Below are 22888 nucleotides of genomic sequence, written 5' to 3' on the forward strand. Positions count from 1 at the left end.
CCGTCTGTATGTTCAGGCGCTTTTGGTCTGCTAAACTGCGTACGCAATATATAGACTACAGCGTTGCGTATCTTATAATTTAGCCCGAAACTATGCACTCTCCTTCACAGTATGTATGCCGGGTGTTTCAGTAAACAAATTAAACATTCCTAATTTTGTGAAGTTTTAACTAGAAAGAGTATATTTTCAGGGAGAAACGCTCAGCCGCAGCAGACGTCAGTCACTATGAAAATAATGCGCAGATATCTATTAACTAATTAAATTTTAATCCCTGCAGTATGGTGGTAAGTGCCAAGGGGGTAAGAAGCCGCTGAATAGACGATGCCTCATCAGTTTTGGAATGAAATGGAATATGACGCTCTCTACCAAGACGAATAATCGAACACGCAGGCTGTCAGTTAGCAAATTCGTTTTGGTATTGTGAGTGCAAAGAATGAAAACTAAAATACATTTATGAGTCTTTTGTATGGCCTGGACTTGTTTATTCCTCTCGCTCCTTTGCATGTACACCTTTCTTCGACATTACTTTTAATTTGGAGGAAACGGTGAATTACTGTAAGATAATGTTCTGAACATATTCATGGAGATGTTCTAACCTTCCGAAGCGCAGCAAAATCTTGTTTCTGAAGTTTGTCTTCCGCTCGCACCTAGTAGGTATGAGTTCCATAGAAAACCAATTAGGTGTGTTTTTGACCATAGATAGCAGAAAAACACAGGCAACCTGAGGAGGGATCTGCGGTTATATTGATTGTAACAGCGCAGTCTTATGATATGTTTTCTACGCCTTTCCTTAACCCCTGTCACCTCCGCGTGCCCAGGTGTGTATTATTGTTATAAACATCGCATGTTGCTATTTCTTAGTCTTTGATAGCGCAATCTAACCTGACGGCAAATAACCAATGTTTATTGCTTGTCAAAAGGATTTCAGACGAGTCGTCGCCTTCAATATTGCGGTCATGGCTAACCCTGTCTTATAGCCCATGTCGTTAAGAATCGCTTAAAAACGCTAAAAGTTTTGCCACTTCGTTGTCCAATAAGCTGTCAACCTACGTACTGTCCACAAGCGCAACGCGGTTTAACTGAACCGAAGCATAAGTAAAATACGCCTCATAGTATAGGATGCTGTGTTTTGTTCCAGCTTCAATTCTCCACTCCTCGTCCGCTTGTACAAATGAAGAAACACACTTCGACAGAAAAAGGGCTAGAAATCTCATTTATCAAATGAGCTCAAGAACCAAGCCGGAGCCGGCGGAAACTTTGTTTCATCTCAAAACTGTACGCTTTCTATTTAAAGAGCATCAAACGCCGTTCAAGATGAGAAGTAAAATATAAAGAACGTATCAGCCCTATAAGTGAAGTGTTATAATTTTTTGCCTCCGCTATCCTCACTCCCAAAGCGTGCATTTCTGTGGAAGCAGGCACGAGCTAGTCGGCAGCCAATTTCGCATACTTATTCACGCGTAACAACAAAACATTTTCCCTCCGGCTTTAGTTCAGAGCGTGCGAGAAATTGTGATATCCAAATTTATATACCCGCTGCAGTCAATCACATCCAATCATTTGGCTACTTTTGACTTCCTGAAGCGACCTGTAGTTTCCACGATGCTGTGGGCTTTAGTGGAAAGGTGCAGAGCTGTCAAAGTGTTGGGCGACTTCATTTAGATATATACAGAATAGAGAGGATGTCAGACCGACCTTTTCATTCTGGCCCTTCAAGAGTCATTCCCTTCTAGCTTATCATCAATTCATGCGACTGGCTGATGACCCGGCTCTGCCCAATGCTATCGTCAGGGACAAACCGTTGACCGGGCAAACGATAAGAGCAGGTCAGGTAAAAGCAATAAAGTAGATCCAATTTTCCATTATCTTGCCCTCGAGACATGGTGCCAGCGCGTTCATAGCGACTACCGAAGCAATATTGACGCCTCCTTTAGCGTCACATAAAGGCCTATCGCTTGAAAGCTTTCCCGCCACTCGTAACGCTTTGATCGGGACCCGAACAAAACTCCTGGCTGCATTGTCCGGCGAACTTTTGCGCGCATACATCCAGGCTGGTCGCACTTCGTCTGCTATCATAGCGTAGCGTCCAGCCGTCTCGCGCCCCTGTCAGACGCACTCACGCGTATGGGCTGACAGCGCTTGTTCGGTCAAAGCGGAACGGACGGTGCTCCCCTTTTCACACCTAACACAACGGCTGGGTCAGGTTGCCGACCTTTCCAGGAACACCTGTCGGCGTGCCATCGTAGAGAACACAGGCCTGTTCTACTTGCCTCTAGCTAACAATCGGGAAGAGATAGTGCCAGCGTAGGTGTTCTGCGTGTGTTTCAGACACGTCAATAGGAGCATGTGTTCCGACCCTCCCGTCTAAACGACGCCATGATTTGTACACTGCAGTACGCCGCCAGCTCCTAAATGGTTAGAGCATTGTTAAGCGGAATAGATGTTATCTCTGCTCGTTTGCGTAGCGACGCTTGCCCGGCTTGCCTAATCCTACTGTCCAGAGGTGCAGCGCCACACTCAGTCGCTGCACTCGACGAACAATTCGGGGTGGGGGGGGGGGGGGGGGGGTGGGGGGGGGGGGCTCAAAACATTTTGCGTTTTTTTTAGGCGCCCAGGATTATAGTCCGGTTAATCGGCTGTTGAACTACGAATGTTTGGTGCATTCCACGAAGTCGTACCTCTGGGCGAGTTTCATTGTTCTCACTGCGTGGCCGCGCGTGGAAAGACTGCTGCGCGTGGGAGGGTTAGGAAATAAGGAGGAACTAGGCACTCATCCTGTTCCGCCTTTTCCAATTTGAGGCCGTCCCACTAGCGACGCTTGAGGACAATAATTTCTTATTCGTATGCATATTATGGCTATGTTTGCGGTTTCGTGTCACCGCGAGCTTGTCATCACGATAACGTTCGAACGAATTGAGTTATAAGAAAAAAAAATGGTTGCATTAGATAGAGCATCAAAAACCCTCGGAGGGGAAATCATGAGGTGTATGTGGGGTAATTTGTTAATAAAAGCCAAAAATGTCCAAAAATTGGGTGGGGCCAGAGCAAAAGTGGCGCCAAGTTTGAAAACACCGGACGTGGGCGGAGCTAAAGCGTGACGCCTAATTTGGAAAATCGGAAGAGTGGACGTAGCGAAGCGTGGCGCCAAATTTGAAAACGAAGCGTGGCAAAAAATTTGAAAACTGAAAATGGGCAATGGCGGTACTTCATTAATTTAGGCAATGAGGGCAAAGATGGGCGAGGAGGCGTCAGTACTTACGCATTCCTCCAATGCGGGTGCCGCAGTGATCACATAACTTTATTTACCAGTGACAGATGTTCTACTCAGAGAATCGTCGGCATGCACTACCAGGACGCGCACATAATCAGCAGAGTCCAAGGAAAGCCAGAAACAGCATTTGAGAGGAAGAGAGTGCCACCTATAGACAAACATGCAAACAAAACTTTCTAACATTATTTAATAATTTCACAGTGCACCTGTGAATGCGGCTGTTAGGCGCTAGTAATTTCTTTCACGAAACGTATGCGGTAGAACAAAACGTTATTTCGGAAGCGATGTCTTTATAAAACATCACAACAAACGTGTGTTGTGATGCCGGATACATACAATCAGGCTGGAATGAAACGCAAACATGCATCTGGCACATATGGCTACTTCGTAGCGAAATTTTTCATTTCAGCTGTTAAATGCATATGCATTTCGGTCGACTCTTTACCCACAGACATGAAACAGGCTAGCTGTTTACTGCAGTTGATAATGCACGCCTAAAATGTTTTGTTTTCTTCACAGGCACTGTTCGCGCTTCATTACAGCCTGACTGTCTCTCTTCACAACGTCGAGGCAATTGGTCAGCTGGGTGTTTCTCCGAATCTAAATGCTTCTAGACAGCTCTACATGAAAGACAGTCCTCAAAGAGAAATCTAAGCGAATCGCGCACAACTGTGGACGAATGCGTCGGCGATACGTGCAGTTTCCTTACTCGATCACCAGCGTTGTTTCTAAACATCGTGGTGGCCTGTAGGTGCTCATGTTTTTCGAACCTTGTTCTGTATACCTTCCTTTCCTTTCCTCTCTAACTTTTTTTTCTGCTCTGCTAGTTCATGTTACTACTTGATTCAACTTGCTCTCCATACTTTCGCATGGTACTTCGTTCCTCGTAAGTAGATTTAGGCTTCCAGTGGCACACTACTTAACTTGCGGGGCAGACCTTGCAAACATATCGCTGCTACCACTTAAACCAAAAGGCTCATTTCGCGTTGCAACGAAAAATAAACTGTATTGCAGGAAAATTTGGGCACCATATTCTTCACAAAGAGGAAAGTAGGACTGCAGAAAACAAAAGGAATGGAACATAATTTTCCAGACCACTATGCCGCATCACTTTTTAAGTTTTGTGCACACGGCATGTGAGCATAGCCGCCTGCGATGTTATTCAGGTTCTGTAGCATCTGTCCGAAGTTGTTGATAGTGGCATCCGGAACTTCCAGCTGCTCACGAATAAATCTGCTTAACTATGACTATAACAGAAAATTACCGTGAAGAAATATAGTGGGCCTCCAAGAGTGGCTGTCTGCGCCATATTGGCTAGCTTGGCTTATAAGTGCACCAGAAAGCCATGAAATATTTGAACCGAGAACTCAGAAATTTAAAAAGGAAATACAGCGAGGTTAACAGATGACATAGTTCTTGTAAGATTCTTGCCGGACACGGCGAACAAGTACTGTTCTCTCCAGCCTGACTAAGTGTTCCCCAAATGTTTCTGCAGTTCCCCTTCTAAGTTTATTCGGTCTGCTTGTGTCGGGAAGGCGCTGAAAGTTAGTTGGTGAATAAGTAAGCCTTGAAGTACCTCAGCCAAACGTTATTCTAACCTTATTCTGGGCCACTGCCAGTATTAATTCATTTTTAGATGCACAGGATTAAAAAGACCCCGCGCCAAAAAGAACTGTTGTGACCTGAATGTCAAAGCCATTAAACGGTTTCATGAGGATATCCTTAAGCGAGGTAAAACAGCAAGATGAAAAAGCAATTCTGTGACTTCACACAAGAATGCGTTAAAAGCGGCATGCGAGATTGTCATTTAGAAATCTCTTGGATGAAAACATAGCACTTCACACTCCATGCTTTCGACAGCGATCACAGTAGCCAGCAACAGCCTTTGCATCAGCTTATAAAAGCCTGAAAACTATGACTGTGACTTTCCTGAGTACTTTCACACAGTTTGCTTAATTTGATCCAACCTTTACTCCAGCGAACTTCCTCTAAACTCTCCATCAAAAAATAAAGCTGCTCAACGCCTAGATGATCATATAAACAGGCAAACCCGTGTAACCCGGCCGCGGCTGCCGCAATAGATAGGCTTCTCTGTGTGCTGTCAGTGCGTGTTTAAGATTCCCAGGTGGTCGAAATTATTCCGGAGCCCTCCACTACATCACCTCTTTCTTCCTTTCTTCTCTCAAGTCCCTCCTTTGTCCCTTCCTTTACGGCGCGGTTCAGATGTTCGCCGAGATGTGAAACAATTATTGCGCCTTTGATTTCCTGATAACCAACCATTCAATAACTAGCGGTCCACCGTATACCTTGCCACACATTCTAAAGGATACTTGGGGGGTCTGTCCCTCACAGGTTGTTAGTTATGCTCGGCGTGCTACATGCATGTGCACATAAGGGGGTGCAGGTTTCGAGGCACGCATAAAGTGCAGTACATGCAGCCACTTGTCTAGAAAGCGCAACCAATGTTTCCTATTGCAATGAACCAACTTGCCCAACAACGCATCCTGCTACACTTCAGGCATGCTGGCTGCGCAAAAAGACGCGGACGCAAGGAACAGTGATAAGATACAGCTAAGACTAGCGTGCTCCTTCTCAGCCTCCCTTGTGTCTGTATATTTTTGCCAAACTCCGTATGCCTCGAATGACAACCAGTCATCTCAAAGTGACTGGGCGCAGCGAAACACACAGGGATACTGCAAGGACAGGTTTGATCTTGTGACCCAACTTTCCTAATTATGCGCCGTCTGTAGCCTTATAACTTACACCGCGAATAATCTCACGATTATTACATTCGGTTTTCAACATTTTCAATGCAATAAGCACGTTACTTGCCACTTTCTCTATGATAACGTTTAAGGTGATTTCGACGTTGATAGAAGGAGAATGTTCTCATGCTTTTTTGCGAATCCTTTAAGGGCTTTCTCGTGGGCTCACTCAGCACATACATTGTCGTAGGTATTGATCGGGACGCTGAACAGCTTTGCTCAGCATGGGGTCTGATTGAGGAGGAAATTGCTCAGGTGCAGAAGCGCAAGAAATTTGCCACGTCGTGGAAAACTTTACTCTTGCGTTGGTTTCACTTTTATTCGTGCTTTTCGATGCCTGATCTCTCTTCTCGACTTTATTTTTAAATACATTCTTACTTCATCTTGACTGGCCAAACATTATCGTTTCACCTGCGGCGTTTGCTTCGGCGTTTATTTTCTTGGGTATCTTGATCAAATACCCAAAACGTACCAGACGACGTGCTCTGCTTTTCTCGGCGTAGCCGCATTTTTTTATAGCCCTAGTGTAGGAGTGCGGAGCTCGCGTGGGTCTCAAAAGGAGAGTAAATAGGGCGTCGGGGAAGAAATGTTTGGCGATTAACCGTGCCCCGAGGCTTCCGAACGCGCTTATGGTGGACAACACGCGAGGTGCACTTCTGCGAACCTTCTTTTTTTACATTTATTAGGTTGTTCTTATGCTTCCATTATTTTTCTGTGAACTGCAACTTGTATTAAGTTCCATGCGTGAAGAAATATAAATGGCAGACTTTCTGCTCTAGCACCCTACTTAAAATATATATCCTCACTGGAGCAGTAATTGCTGTACTAAAACGTTTTCCAAATATTTTAGACAATTAATAACTGAAATTTATATCTCAGTTGTTGTTTAGCGCACACCTCTTGCGACTTGCGAGAATCTATTACAAGTGTTTGTAATTGTGCTCAGAACAATGGCGTTGATGTTTCTATTGACGACTGTGCTATTTTTTCCTGCTTCATGCTGAATTGGAAAAAATCACTACGGAAGAAAACGTCATAAAAATAGCTACAGATCGATAGTCGGACTATGAAAAGTAAAAAAGGAAGAAAATGGGAGTAGGCAGAGAAATTGGGAGAAAAAGAAGGGTAGATATTGAACTCTCTTCCCTCTCTCTTTCTCTCTCTCACACACACCGACACACACACGCACACACACACACAGACGCACACGCACACAAACGCGCGCGCGCACACACGCGCACGCGCACGCGCACACACACACACACACACACACACACACACACACACACACGCACACACACACACACACACACACACGCACACACACACACACACACACACACACGTGCGCGCGCGCACACACACAGACAAGGTAGCAGTGATTTATGCACTCAGTCATAAACCACACGCTCTCTATGGCGCCAGCTTCTGGTCACGCCGAGTGCTACCAGCTGTTTCATCAGCAAGGATTTCTTCTTTATATCTCTTTTTCCTGGGCGAAGGCAGCGCTGTCGATTCATGCTTGGAAAGTAAAGTGTGTCCTTCACCTGCACGTGTGCAAAAAATTTCTTCTGTGCGTTCATGTCTTTTTCTCACCGTAGGATCTGGACCAATCGAAAGCGCTTAGCTCAAAGCTCATAACTACGAGGCTTTTCCTGAATGCTTAAAACTAATCTTTTGACATTAGTCGGGCAGTGCAAATAAAAACACTACTGAACAGGCTGGTAGGGTTTCGTAATCGAATACCCAGCGCAAAGGTTTCTCGGGGATGCAGGCACCGGCATGCGCTTGCATCTGCCTTTAGATTAGTGTTAGCTGCTACCTCTTAGTATATTATGGTGCAACGGAACGGCACAGATGCATAAAGAGTTAACATCAGCGCCTACTCGTAACGAACGTAAGTTTTTAAAGCGAAAGCTTTACTTGGCGCAGGTTTAGCAGTTTCGCGTGATTCCTAGAGAGACGTGCTGCGCATTCGCGAGGAGCAGTGACGACACACGGCGTATTTCTCACTCTTGCTCCCTAGTCACAACCGAGCATGCGCCACTAGTAGCACCGAACCACAGGTGTAGTAGTAGTAGTAGTAATTGGTTTTTGGCGGAAGGAAATGGCGCAGTATCTGTCTCATATATCGTTGGACACCCGAACCACGCCGTAAGGGAAGGGATAAAGGAGGGAGTGAAAGAAGAAAGGAAGAAATAGGTGCCGTAGTGGAGAACTCTGAAATAATTTCGACCACCTGGGGATCTTTAACGTGCACTGACATCACAAGCAAACGGACGCCTTAGCGTTTTCCCTCCATTAAAATGCTGTCGCCGCGGTCGGGTTCGAACCCAGGAACTCCGGATCAGTAGTCGAGCGCTCTAACCCCTGAGCCACTGCGGCAGGTATTTCCGTCAAAATGCAAGTTTTAATTTTCAGTTCTCTCTTTCTTCTTTTCCTCCCTCCTTTATTCCTTCCTTTACGGCACGGTTCGAGTGTTCACCAAGATATGTAAGACGGTTACTACGCTTTGCGCACTCGCCGCGCCATCTGGCATGACGTCACATCGCGCTGCTCGCCGCCGCCGCTGTTTGGTATGACATCACACCGCGTTTCTAGTCGTTGCGCTCGCCTCCGCTCACTTCACCAGCTGCGTCGCATGTCTGATAACATGTCGGGGGATTGAAAAGGAGAGCTCGAGTGCGCCGCAACCACGCTTGTGGCGTCTTTAATGCGACGAAAACATAGCTAGACAACCAGACTAACCTGGACTTGCAATCAAGATCAGCTAAGGCTAACCATGATATGCCTTAGCTTTCGCTACGTATATCCTGGCATATCCGAGCTAAGCCACTGCCAATTTTTTTTTACAACGAAAGCTCTACTCCTCCCGTGCAAAGGTGAAGGTCATGTGGCTGTGATATTTGACATAATGAATAAACAGCGCTAAAGAGAGGACAAACGCTGACTCGCAACTAACGTGTATTGAGAAAAACACAGAAGGTATCAAAGCCAAGAAGCACCAAAACCACACAATCATCAAAAACCAAAAAAAAACCATGTCATGACAACCCCATACACATGGCCTGTTCAAGAAATCTAACCTCATTATATGTTAAAGCAATGGAAGGGTCACTGACACATTCTTCCCCCAATCGCATATGTCTGGCCTCACTGATTTCCCGGTTGATCTTTACCGGATCATTTTCATTTCATTTCCATTTTCGATTTCATTTTCGTACCTTTCTTTATTAAGCAGCCTTCTGCAACTCCACGCTTGAGGTTTAGAATATGTGCGAGCTCTGATTTTGTCGCTGCGGTAGAGGCTTATCAGATTTGGTTCTCATTCACAGCGCTTGGAGGGAGGGACACTCAAGGTAAATTGAAGTTGGCATTTGTCAATAGATTACCGTTTGTAGAGAAAAAGACGCTACTTTAACTGACAACGGAGGTTTCATGAGCTAGAAAAGGTCAAAAGATGAAATGTAGGTGGAGCCACCGCCGGAATATTGCGCAAGTACATTGTGGTGCGTCAACACAGTAGATGACACGAATTACAGAGGCTATGCGACACAACCATTAAATTGAACTCGACTCTCAAGGAGTCCTTGTCAGAGGGACAATTTTTAAGTGCAGTTTTCTTCTCAGGAATAAACGCATCTTTTGCTTCCTGACAATCACAGATGTGCCCACAGAAACCAATGTAAGGAATTTTTATTAAGAACAGAAAACGGAATGTGTTACATTCAGCGTCTCTTTAACAACACTTAAATATTGGTCACCGTGCAATCCACAGTACGCCAGAAAAGATAACAGCAAACTATTTTAACTTTATCTCAATATCCAGCTGTTCCGTGCGAGGAGTCGTGGAAATTCAACACCTAGTTGTGTCAGAGCCGTAGTCTGCTAGACCGCACGGACCCACTGAGACGTAACCACATCGGCGTAGTGCTGAAAAGTGTCCTTCTTACTCTGAAGTTACCCTTCAAGAAGTCAAGCTCAATATTTGACAGCGGCAAATGCCTACACAGCCGTTATTCCGAAGTGCACAAAATTTTCATGAGGTTCTTACTGTGATCTTAACTGAGCGGATGTAGTCCGACGAGCCAGCTTAAATGTGAGATGTAAAAAGTGTTCTATTGCAACAACATTCCGTCACATTACGAGTGCCGTCCCCGTTACGACAGCAACCGTTTGTCACCGCGCATTAGGAAGTTTGTGGACAGCACGCAGTTAAAGCCTCACGAATGGGGCTGAACTTGGGGAAACTGGGCACTTTCCGGCATTTGCATAGAAAGCGACGAGAGAGTAACGTATGTCTGGCGGCTGTTGTTCACGGCTCTGAGCTCAGATTTTTTTCGGCTGTTGTCATGAAGAAAATCTGAACAAGCCGTTTGATGTGCATTGTCGTTGGCAGTGGGGTTTTTCGCCGTTGTTGAGCTTGTCACATTTTTTAGGACCGCATCAACGTGCGGTGGTAAATGGTCTAAAACAATTATACAGTCGCCATTATAAAGTGACTTATTTGCGTGCTGTCACCCCTGTTTTGTACTGTTGTGTACACCCCGTATCCTCATGGTTCTTACTAACACGAACCTTTTATTCTTGTAAACCACGACCCGGGCGCGGTGCGTAGCAGCAAAGGAATTCAGAACAAAACAAACTTGTGTTAAAGTTTGTTCTTTCATACCCTGTGCACTTAATGCATATAGTATTGCTGCGCATATCCATCCACATCCTCCTTCAAAGCCGCCGCGGTGGCTGAGTGGTTATGGCGCTCGGCTGCTGGCCCGAAAGACGCGGGTTCGATCCCGGCCGCGGCGGCCGAATCTCGATGGAGGCGAAATTCTAGAGGCCCGTGTACTTTTCGATGTCAGTGCACGCTAAAGAACCCCAGGTGGTCGAAATTTCTGGAGCCCTTCACTACGGCGTCACTCATAGCCTGAGTTGCTTTGGGACGTTAAACCCCCCTAAACCAAACCAAACCATCCACGTCCTCCCTACAAGACAAACCCTTTATCATCAATCACATTCATTCCTCGTGGCGAAGGCTGTTAGGGTTTGCATTTAGGGTTTTCTATTCTTCTGCCATGCCCTAAAGATTCTCACTCCGTCTGTGCTGAGAGCGGTTAAAAACTGACGAAAAGACTGATTTGTATCTCACTTCAGCCACGTATGTGCACCGCTTGCCAAAAACATAAAGGCAAAAACTTTTAGCACCTGCGTAACTCATAAGCTTCAATTGGGCGATGGCAATAGTTCCCTTAGTCCTCAAGAAACTTAGTGTCCCATATTGCCGCGCGCATTAAGGGACACTATACGAACCAAAAGTATACATCTGGTGCCTAGTATTATGTTGACAAATGCCGCGCACTCATTTTACTCTACGGGATTCCCCCTTGCACATTAAGTGGGGGTGAACACGACATCCTCACCACATTCGATGTGGTGAGCAGTATTCGTGAACAGTGTGCAGGCCTCCTGCATCCTTAAAAACAGCCCACACAATACAGAGACTAAAAAAAAAACGACAACACGAGCGCTGACAGCGAACGTAGGTCCCGGTTCGAGCACACGGCGCACATCGTGCGGTATGGAAACCCCACCTGTACAGTAGAGGGCGCTCGCTGTCGTGCCGGTTTTCTTCGGTAGTAAGGCTCGCAGGTGAGGCAAAGCCTGTTGCCAGATGAAGTCGGCGCATCTCTCAGCTGCGGTGAGATGTTCTCTGAAGACCTGCTTGCTTCTGGTGGGGCTACATGTAGCTTGCAGCTCCTTCAGCTGCAAGCTACTTGTGGCCCCACCAGAAGCAAGAAGGTCTTCACAAAACATCTCACCGTAGCTGACAGATGCATCGACTTCATCTTGCAACAGGCTCTGCATGCTAGTTGTGGCCCCACCAGAAGCAAGAAGGTCTTCAAAGAACATCTCACCGTAGCTGACAGATGCACCAACTTCATCTGGCAACAGGCTCTGCAAGCTAGTTGTGGCCCCACCAGAAGCAAGAAGGTCTTCAATGAACATCTCACCGTAGCTCACAGATGCACCGACTTCATCTGGCAACAGGCTCTGCAAGCTAGTTGTGGCCCCACCAGAAGCAAGAAGGTCTTCAAAGAACATCTCACCGTAGCTGACAGATGCACCGACTTCATCTGGCAACAGGCTCTGCAAGCTAGTTGTGGCCCCACCAGAAGCAAGAAGGTCTTCAAAGAATATCTCACCGTAGCTGACAGATGCACCGACTTCATCTGGCAACAGGCTTTGCCTCACCTGCGAGCCTTACTACCGAAGAAAACCGGCACGACAGCGAGCGCCATCTACTGTACAGGTGGGGTTTCCCTTCGGCACGATGTGCACCATGTGCTCGAACTGGGACCTAAGTTCGCTTTCAGCGCTCGTGTCGTTTCTTTTCTTGGTCTCTGTATTGTGTGCGCTGTTTTTCAGTATGAGTACATACCAACTCGCCCAGTCTTCTACTTTGGATCCTACATCATCTCACTTAGTACAGCCCTTGGCACGTGCCTCAGTACGGACGCCCAAAGGTGACGTGGGAGCGGACACCGTGTTTTGTACGCCCCCGATTTATGTAAGCTGGAACACATGGTACAGCTTATATAAGGTTACGTAAGACGTTCGGCGAGAGGTGGCCCGGTCGTCCACGCTCTTTAGTGCTAATTCCTCTCGTGTTTTGTTCTTGGTCTCTTCTTTGTTACGGCGCAGTTGAAATTAGCCAAGGCGACATGCTAGCCTGAATCTGGGTCAAACGGATCTAAGCTCCGCCCCTCGTCGCCACCTTCGTGATCCTATTCTCCTGCTTTTTTATTTCCATTAGCGTTAATCCAGAGTTTGCAGGCCAGAGCAAGGACAGTAGGGGCCCCGTCTTTTGTAACGACGCTTTTCATTATTAGTTTTTTTCAGCCTATTTAGCGCCGGTCAGCTGGGCTTTCGATGCTAGGCCCGAAAACAGGTATTTGTTTTCATTTATTAGAGCTGACGTCCAAGACAGCAGCTGCCAATGAGACAAGGCAAGTGAGAAGCAATCATGGAGTAAAATCGTTGCGAAATGCACCCCCGGGTCGACAGGTTCTGTGCTTTGCCTCGTATTCAATTGCTCTCTCTCTGTTCATCTCTGCTATCACCCCTGCAGGCGAGTCGAGCGGCTACTCGAGGGCCGAGATGATGAAGCTCTACGACGCCGACGGGAACGTGCCGCTCCACTCTGCCGTCCACGCTGGAGACATAAAGGTGAGGACCGTAGTACATAGCGAGATGCAAGGCAGGCACACTCTTGAACTGTTTCTGAGGTACGATCTACCCTAGGTTTGTTCGAATTAAAAATCAATCAATCGTTCAGCTCTCTGTCTGTATAGTAAGATGTAGCTTTACAAAAAAGAAACAGTAGTTGGTGACACTGGGCCACTGTCCGCGGCATCCAGTATTACCCCAAAAATCTATCATAACAGCAAACTAAATCAGATTTTTTTTAATGTATGACAACATTAAAGACGCCAGGCATCCAAATTCTAGTAGTTATAAATTTTTTCTTGTGATTAGCTTCTAGGCGAGAAGAAAACTTTTCACAACGGTCAACTTTTTTGTCGTGGAGTGATTTTGTGCTGCGGTCCTAAATATAGGCGGAGCTTCAATGCAAATCTAAACTATATCCAAATAAAGCTGGTGTTGAACAGCAAAATACACATTTATTGCTAAGACAACATGATGTAAAAATTAAACGTCGCTTCTCGCCATTCGAGTTAAACGCGTGACGTCAGTGATGAAAATGATTCCGTGATCACAGAAGGAAAGGAATGGCGGTGTGGCCTAGCATCAGAAATGCGCAAACTAAAGTGAACAGTGGCGTTACCACAGGCTGCTTGTGAAAACGGCCGGTGGTGATGATAGATGTATTTCTTTTTACGACCGTTTCAATACACTGTAAATTTCGTTTTTTTTAATGAAAGCAGTCCCTCTGGGACAAGAATGCGGCATTCTATCGACTCAGGCCAACTTAAGTTGGTCCTCAGGGTCCCATTAACGGCTGCGTCAAGGCAGTGTTTGTACGCGGAATCATGTGCTCCGGTTTCGCACGTACGTTGAATTAAATCCCGGTGAATCACACATTTGAAACGAATTGAGGTGAAGTGAGTTTACCCCACGCCCGCTATAAGTGTTGTATAGTGTGCTCGCTGAACCGTCATTCACATTGCTCAGTTAAAGGCGCACTTCACCCATCTTGGATCGAGCGCAGGCGACGAACGACAGAAGCTTTTCTATTTAACATGAACGCTGCCAAAGACTTTTGCAGTGAATTAAAAACACCGACCGTGTTTCCGTTTTCAAAATCGACTGCAGAGGAAAACAGCTGCACAAGAAGCGTGCAACAATAGAGCGCGGGGAGCTTCTTTAGTTTATCTCTTAAATGCCAAGTTCTCATCAGAGTGCTTACATAAAGTGAAATTACCATTAACGAGCAGGAAACAATTCGTTCAATATGTACGAGCACCATTGTAAAATGCAAGTTTTCAACTAGCATCTATGCCAGACACCATGCAGTGGGCCAGATCTTCGGTATAAGTTAAAAAAATAAAGTAAAATTTATGCCACAGCATGGCAGAAAAAGAAATCAATTATGGGGATGAAAGAGAGTGAGCGACACGTTTAATATTGCTGTACATGGAAGCCTAGGTGCACAATTCATGATATTCCAGTTGGCAGTGATGAACGATGAAGCGCGACGCACAAAACATACATGCTCAAGGCTGTACGCAGGAACTAGTCTTGTATTATTGAGCAATATTAGCAATATATTTGCCGGGTGCACTCACACTTGTAAACAGGATCTATCGCCTCTGCTTATCATATCATTTCTTGCATAGTCTTGGATTTTTTAGCTATTTAGGTAGAATAAGAAAAACTGGCATAGTTAATAAGCGTTCATGGGCAAACAGTTCAAAAGGGTAAAGGACAAAGAAAAAGGCAAGGTGTGAACTGTTAATTGAGTATTTTTTGTTTTCCGCTTTCGCTGAATAGAGTTTTCAGCTCATATTTTACACCTTGTTCTACCTAGTGCATTTGATCAATTGATCTTGGAGCCATGTCAACAAGGTCGTTTTAATTAATTAATTTATTTATTTATTTATTTATAAAGATACCTCAAGGCCCCTTGGGTAAGGGCTTTAGATGAGTGGTACCTTTGTACCTTTTAAATCAATAGCGCTCCTCAAGCACAAAGCTAGTCACCTGAGACTTTGTTCAGCTATATTACACCATCCTCGCGGAGTTCACCCTAAACACGCCGTGCAATGGACGGCGGCTTTTGCAGGCGGTCCAGCTATGCCTGGAGAGCGGCGCCCTGATCAGCACCCAGCAGCACGACCTCTCCACCCCTGTCCACCTGGCCTGCTCCCAGGGCGCCATGGACATTGTGCGTCTCATGTTCGCGCGGCAGCCCGACCAGAGGGTCCACTGCCTCACCTGCAGCGACGCCCAGCAGATGACGCCGCTACACTGCGCCGCCATGTTCGACCACGTCGAGCTGGTCGAGTACCTCGTCTCAGAGGTCTCTGCTCAGCGCCACTATCTCTGACTATCCCCGCGTTTCGATGTTCATCATTGGTCCCTCTGTTTTACGGCTGTAAGCGCATAATCAGGAGAAAAGTAAGAAATTAAATTAGGTTACAGGAGAGGCCGGCTGTGGGAAACGTGTCCCTAGCCTCCCATTGGACACAGCAGTAGAAAAGAAAGGGTAAATAATAAAGACTGGATATGGAAGGATAGTGTAGACAGAAGTTGATGACGTCGTAATACAGTAAGTTTATAGTAAAGTACGTCGGATTTGCAGCATCTGTTACTCGAAAGCGCCTGCGTTCGTCTGGTGGGCACCACGAATATATATAGGTGAAATTTACAGCAGCATGCTCTGTTCAGTGTAAGTGGACCTAAACACACTCTAAAGCAATCCCATTCAATTTTTTTTGTAAAGTTTTGTTTGACTTCTCTGGCTCTGTTGACATTTTTTCGGTTTTAAAAGATGCTTTTATTCCTGAGAAGTTTTGATTTTAAAATGAAATTGTTTTCCATCACTGGATTAAGATTTGGGACTTTAATGATAATTTCAAGACTAATTGGACTGTGTGATCGAGTACCACAGGTGGATGCCGATGTGGTTAAAACGCATACATCGGCATTAAAACGTTTTAACAGTAATCGCAGTCAGCCTGAAAAAAAAAAAAAACATTCGTTGGTGGAGGTACCTATATTTATTTTTCTCCTGCATTTTCATGCTTATAGAATTCTCGTTTTCAGTGATTGTAGCATATTGGCGATTAGAATGGAGTGATTGCTCAATAGAGCCCAAATTCACTCTGTACCCAGTGCATTTCTTAAGGGCCACCGACTGTCAAAATCAATTGGTATTACGGGGTCTCGGCGCAGGGCGCCAGCATGAATGCCACCGACAAAGAGGGCCGCACTGTCATCCTGCTGGCGGCGGCTCGCGGCGCCTGGAAGACGGTTACGGCACTGCTCAGGCTGGACGCCGACCTGAGTGTCAAGGACAACCTGCGCCGGAACCTGCTGCACCACATCGTTCTCAGCGGGGGCCTGCTTGACGACTTTTACGGGGAGATCAACGAGGTATGTCCGAACCACTCAATCGAAGTAGATAGTATGCCTAACCACCGCGAAGCTGAGCAGTACAGTGATTCCCGTGCTCAGGCCAGTATATCCACCACGTGGAATCCTCAGAAATCTGTCGTCCAACCCTGAAAGCTCATTATTAGCGTTTATAAATAGATATTTTTGATAAGCAGTCGGCTATAACCCAAATATGAACTGAAGCTCCACCGCTTCGGGGCGTGGTCATATAATATTTCCCTCTATCCTTTCAAGGACGCCTCAAATGCCGATGTTCTTCTTCCTTGAGGCAATTCAGCATTCTAGACGTTCCAACTGCCCTTTTTTTAACCCTTCGAAAAATTTGCGTGGTAACAAATGGCGTGGCCTAAGCCACGTCAGCCTCTGTATAGCTATCAGTTGCTGGTTATGCAGTACTTAAAGCAGCACAATACTAGTAAAGAGAATACTTTCAATGACTTCCGGTTTCTATCTGCTTAAAGTTGCCAAACGCTTCTGTAATGCTGAAAACGAATGAAGTTTACTGAAGGCGCAGTGGAGATAAGTTCGAGGCTTTGAGAGCGTACAGTCCGGAACTGTTTTTTGACTGCGGCCATATCATACTGCCTGATGACGCGGAATTTGGGAATAAAACAAAAAAAGAAGCAACAGCCTGTAGTGTGGTAGACCCTTTCAAGCGCAACAACAAATCAAGGAAAACTGATCCGCCTATTCTTCGTCGTGTCGGAAACTGCTTCACAGCAGTGCACGTATTGTGGAGTGAGTGACAGACCGGCGTCCTTATACGCGGAGACTGGCCCGACGTCGCTCCTCGTCAGTACAGCCGGACGGCCGCTTCTGACCAAGGGATGTATCGCGCTCGCAACAAAGGACTCCCACTGCGACGGACGAAATGCGATGCTTGCATTGTATAAGCCGAGCCAAGCTGTAGGGCTAGTTTTCTTCTTGTCACTCGTCATGAACAGCCGCTGGGGTCATTCTTCCCTGCTGTGCCTTCCCTTCGAGGTCGGGTCTTCTCGAACTTCCCGCCGAGTAGAAGGCTGCGTCGTCGAAGCTGTTTCCGGAAGACCCGTCAGAAGCCGGCATAGTGAAGTGACGTCGTTAAAGCAATGCAATGTCTTGCTAGCTATCGCTAGCTTAAAGGACTCGGGGTTGAGTTTCCGACAATAAACTTTAAGCTTTAAGTTTGCGCCCTCTGTCCCCTTGTCATAGTGGTGGATGGACACATGAGAAGCTCATTTCGTTGCCGCTCTCTTTTTACTTTTTCCCCCTTTGTTCCCCACCACACGTGTAGGATAGCTTACTGGGCACCGCCTGATTAACCTCCCGTCCTATTGTTTCTTTCTCTGTCTCTCTCTTTCAAGCTAGGCTTAGTGTCAGCTATTCATGATTACAGTTGAAACCAGGACTGTTCGCTGCACTTAAACGGCAGCTTGCCACTATACTCTCTTCCGACTATGTGGAGTCGATTATTGCAACCATCGTAATAAGGGTGGTCAGCCGCGAATTATTCGTGCGGGATAACGGTACTCGCAATGCGGGCACGGTGCGTACTGCGCGGCCAATGTGAGCGTAACAGAAGCCTAGAGCATTGAAATAGAAGCAGGAGGCCACTTTGCCGCGTTATGTGCTGTCTTCTTTTTCTGCTGGTCACAGACAACTCTAGAAACCGCGGTTCACGGTGCAAAAATAAGTCATCACTAGAAGCTGGCACAGACATGGACACGGCCACGAACTCACAGGCAGGCGCGCCGCGTTAGCAACAAGGCAAGAATACGATAAAATAAAATAAAATTCGTCGCTTGCGCCAAAGCAAATGGGTACGTGTGATGCCTCTGGCGAAGCCTGTTTGCTCACTGGAAGAGGCACTTAAGTGTAAAAGTGCCGAGGCCAGGCAAAAAGCAAGGAAATGAATGACGAACAGCAGCATAGTCAGCGAATTCCACTGCCCGTCGTTACATGCTTGTAGATTCAGTCAGATTAGTCCTGTAAACTATGCTCTCGTTCAATGTCACATCTGAGGTGCACGTGCAAAGTAAACACGCTTTATCAAACACAGTATGGAAACTCGTTAGCCCAGTTGTGGCTAATACATAAATTCGTAAGCAAGGTGATTAATTGACGTATTTCTTTGATATTCTCGAAAGCGCTGCAAGTGAGCTTTCATTATTGTGACATATAATCGTTAGCTTTGTTCGGAAGCTTCCTTTTAACTTCTCAGGAACCGGAGCGTGTAACGTTTTCCATGGGACTGTGACAGAAGTGGACGGTTTATTTTTTCGTCTTTAAAAAATAGCCTTCCAACAACAACAAAAAAACGCGCGCATCAAAGTCGCAAAATTAAGTACAGAACAACCGATTCCATCTCTAATTTCTTGCCACCCTACTCGTCTATGTCTTTTTACAAACGGTTGTCATAAAACGGAACCGAATACCAGCTTCGGCCCAAACATGTAGGTAAAAAGAAGATGGTCCAATTTTTGTCTCAATTTCGTTGGCCACTCACAAGCGCGTTACGCGACCTCATGTTTGCCTTCGCTCGTTTTTTTTCATATTTTTTTCCAGCGGCTGAAAGACTTTGCCCAGCTTCTGAATGAGCGGGACATCCACGGATGCACCGCCATGCACTATGCGTCTAGAAACGGCCAACTGAAGACCATCGAGAGCCTGCTTCATTTCGGAGCCATCGTGAACCTCAAGAACAACGACAATCAGTCGCCGCTGCACTTTGCAGCAAGGTACGTCATAAAAAAATCGCTATCAGTGTCCTTCGGTACAGCTTTACTGCTCAAGAGACTTCCTCTAGAATTTTGTAGAGGTACTGAGCAAGATACTTTTAAAGGTGCCACCATGCACCGACTAGAAGGCAGAAAGCGGCTGTTCTTCGATGAAAGCACCCTTTCGCATGCAGAGAGATAGTTGTAATGAGAATGTCATCAATAAAGTTAAGCGCACAATGTGTCTCAGCTCACAAGCACCGCTAATACATCGAGTTTGTATCTGAAAGAGCGTACATTCGACAGACAACCTACGCTTTCGCATGCGATCGAGCATGATCTACAATCCGGGAAGCCACTCTGCCTTCAAACAGAAGCCTGTGCTCTCTAACGGACTTGGCGCCACAACGCGCTCGTTCTCGGCAGTACACGAAGCTGTTGTATAGAGCTACGGCAAAGTTTCTTGGTTAGTTAGAAAAGATGAGAAGACCCTGTCCATATTCTCTTTTCGTAGAATGCTGCAGTCATCCCACGTAGGCATTTCCGTTAATAATCTCGACAGACGTAATAGCAGCGACAAGGGTATCCCGATGTCCAGTGCTTTTTGTGCATCAAATGCTTATCTCCCAATGACCGATGGCCTGGACCTGGGAGTGAGGGCATATCCCACCGGCCTCTATTATCCACGTTCCCGCACGTTTCTTTCTCAATGTCTTGAAACAAGCCCTGAGTTTTAAACGTCATCGATAAGGGGGCCGGAAATTGAGACTAATTGGTTTAATTTATGGCTTTCTTACGCATACTGCTAAGAAGGTGCTTACGAGAAAAATAAAAGGCATATGGTAACTGGCTCCGACTATGCACACTGATGACCAAAAACACACATGCGGCAAACAACCGAGTGGGCTTCATGGCGGTCGGAGGGTCGGTGGGGAAAATGCTCATGCAACTTGTGATATTTTTCAAGGCAACCTGGCTCTTGAGATTAAGGACATATATTAGTCTATTTCCCATCGGCACAAGGCTACATATGCACAGAGACACCAACGCTCTGCCCATCTGGCATGGTGGAACCAAGCGATGGTGTGTTGGGCTTTTACATCCAGAAACACGTTGTAGTAGAGGGCTCCGGAGCTGTTTAAATCACCTTAGCTTATTTACAGTACGCTCACAATGCGCACTGTACGAAAATTTCTCAGTTCACCTCCATCAGAATGCGGCCGCGGCGGTTGGAATGGAACCCGCGACCTTGGAATCAGTGCCCGAACGCAAGACACTGGGCCCGCCGCAACGGGTGGACCTATGCACGGCTTTTAGGTTCGCCCTGCTGCGAATATTAGCATGGACACATGGTAGTAGTCATTTTTTTAATAGGCTAGAAAGCGTATGCAGGGTCTTCATTCTTGTAGCTCTCTTAATCACAGCACACCCCACGGCTAGGGTGGGGATTCGTCTTTCATTGCGGTTTTCCTTTCTAATAGGAAGGGTCATTGAGGGGCTGGTTTTTAGCTCCCACCGACAGTGATCGTTATCAAGCTGCGCATTCACCTCAATGTCAAATGTGCGTATCAGTAATCATTATACAGCAGTCAATTTAAGCTGAAGCCCTAAATGAATTAATTAAACATTATTCGCACAAATGGGTTGCATTATCAATTGCCCTTCTTAATTCACCGTGGCGCTAAGATCTGGCATGAGCCCAACGCCAATGTTGTACTGTACAATCAATAAGTACGTACGATGTATGTACGACGAATAATAATGAAAAACAATCTCATACAGAAATATAGTTATGCTTTTGCTGCGTCTAAATATTTGCCACCGTGGCTCAGCGCGCACTGTTGTCCGCACACATGTAAATATAGAGGGTGAGCAATTGCAGAATCTAACTTTCCCGTCGGCCATTTTGTGCCGCAGTTATGAGCTGCTCTTTATTTCATGGCTAGGCGATGTACAGTTTTCAGTCGTGATTTATCAGCACACAGTCGTCGAACTAAAACAAACAATTTTGTCATACGATGTGCGCAACACATACCTGTGGTTTTTGCGACGTGCGTGCCGCTGCTTCAACAGCACTTCCTTTTAGGAAAACAGTTTCTTGTGAGCTTATATAATCATGTGTTCATTTATTCCTATACTCTACGTGCAAAAACAGTACTACGCGATGAAAGACACTGAAATGAGCAATAAGGGAGTAATTTCGACGGCCTGGAGTTCCTACACGCACACTGGCATCGAAACACTACCACAGCCTTCTTTTCACTAGGCCTTTTTAACGCAGTCGCCATAACCGAGATCGAAATCACCTTGAGCTAAGCACCGGAGCGAAAGTTTTTAAAACCACTGAGACGCCCAGGCGGGAAACTTCTTGCCAAAGTCAAAGGTCGAAGCCTGGAAACTTCGTCCTTTTGAGAACGTCATTAGTCCCGGACGCCTTTAATAGTATCTGCACGCTGGCAGAAAAGATGAGAGCGAATACTCGTAATGTTTGTGTTTCTCTCTCCTTCCCGTGGTTGTCAGGTACGGTCGGTACAACACGGTTCGCCACCTGCTCGAGAGCAAGAAGGGCCACCTCATCATCAACGAGATGGACGGTGAGGGCAAGACGCCCCTGCACATAGCGTCGCAGAACGGCCACACCAGGGTGGTCCACCTGCTCCTGGTCAAGGGTGCACTACTGCACAGGTGGGTTCATATGGTTTATGGGGGTTTAACGTCCCAAAGCGACTCAGGCTATGAGGACGCCGTAGTGAAGGGCTCCGAAAATTTCGACCACCTTGGGATATTTTGGTTTGAATAACGCGCTACACACTAACAAAACGACATCGGAACGAAGGACACAGGACAAGTGCGCACTAACAACTAAAATTTATTCTGGTACGAAGGTACATAAATACATTCCACGATTTCCACGGGATATTTTACGTTGGAACGGATGCTTGGGCAGGTTGGTAAGGCATTTTAAAACGGAACCGCGCGCACTTTGGCCGGGACTACGAGGAAGACACGACACAGACGAGCGCTTACTTTCAACTGATGTTCATTGCTTGGAACGAGGCATATATACAGTTCCAGCAAAAAGAAGAGAACACACACCCATTCACAGATTCAAGTCATCTAAACATGCTGCACTGAACAAGGACGATAACTAAAATCATTTTAGAGAGGGGGAAATGGGAAATGCGAGGGGGAATGGCGAACTGGCATATTTAGCGAGGTGGAAATGATGACTTTAGTTATCGACCTTGTTCAGTGCAGCATGTTTAGATGACTCGAATCTATGAATAGGTGTGTGTTTTCTTCTTTTTGTTGGAACTGTATATATGCCTCGTAGAAAGGGACGAAAGGAGAGAAAATTCATAAAGAAATGTTGCTTGGGCAGTGCACCCTCTCTCTGAGTGGGCACGTAAGATGCTCCATGCTGGAAGAAATCAACTGGAAGAACAGAAGTTCGCGAGGGATGTCAACGTACAGAAGTCTATGGTATGCATGAGTGGGTGTAAGCCTTACAAAGATTTGTT

The 22888-nt window shown here is 46.1% G+C and overlaps 1 protein-coding gene across 1 annotated transcript in view; it reads left to right on the forward strand.

The window, feature by feature from the left end:
• TrpA1 (Transient receptor potential cation channel A1) overlaps positions 1-22888 on the forward strand; it is a 174164-nt gene that overhangs the window by 103943 nt on the left and 47333 nt on the right. The window contains 5 exon segments of the mRNA XM_077639238.1: positions 13163-13260; positions 15338-15574; positions 16450-16650; positions 19216-19388; positions 21888-22052. Coding sequence (XP_077495364.1) covers positions 13163-13260; positions 15338-15574; positions 16450-16650; positions 19216-19388; positions 21888-22052 — 874 coding nt within the window.

This window comes from Amblyomma americanum, chromosome 10 (assembly GCF_052857255.1).
Source record: "Amblyomma americanum isolate KBUSLIRL-KWMA chromosome 10, ASM5285725v1, whole genome shotgun sequence".
Lineage (NCBI taxonomy): Eukaryota > Metazoa > Arthropoda > Arachnida > Ixodida > Ixodidae > Amblyomma > Amblyomma americanum.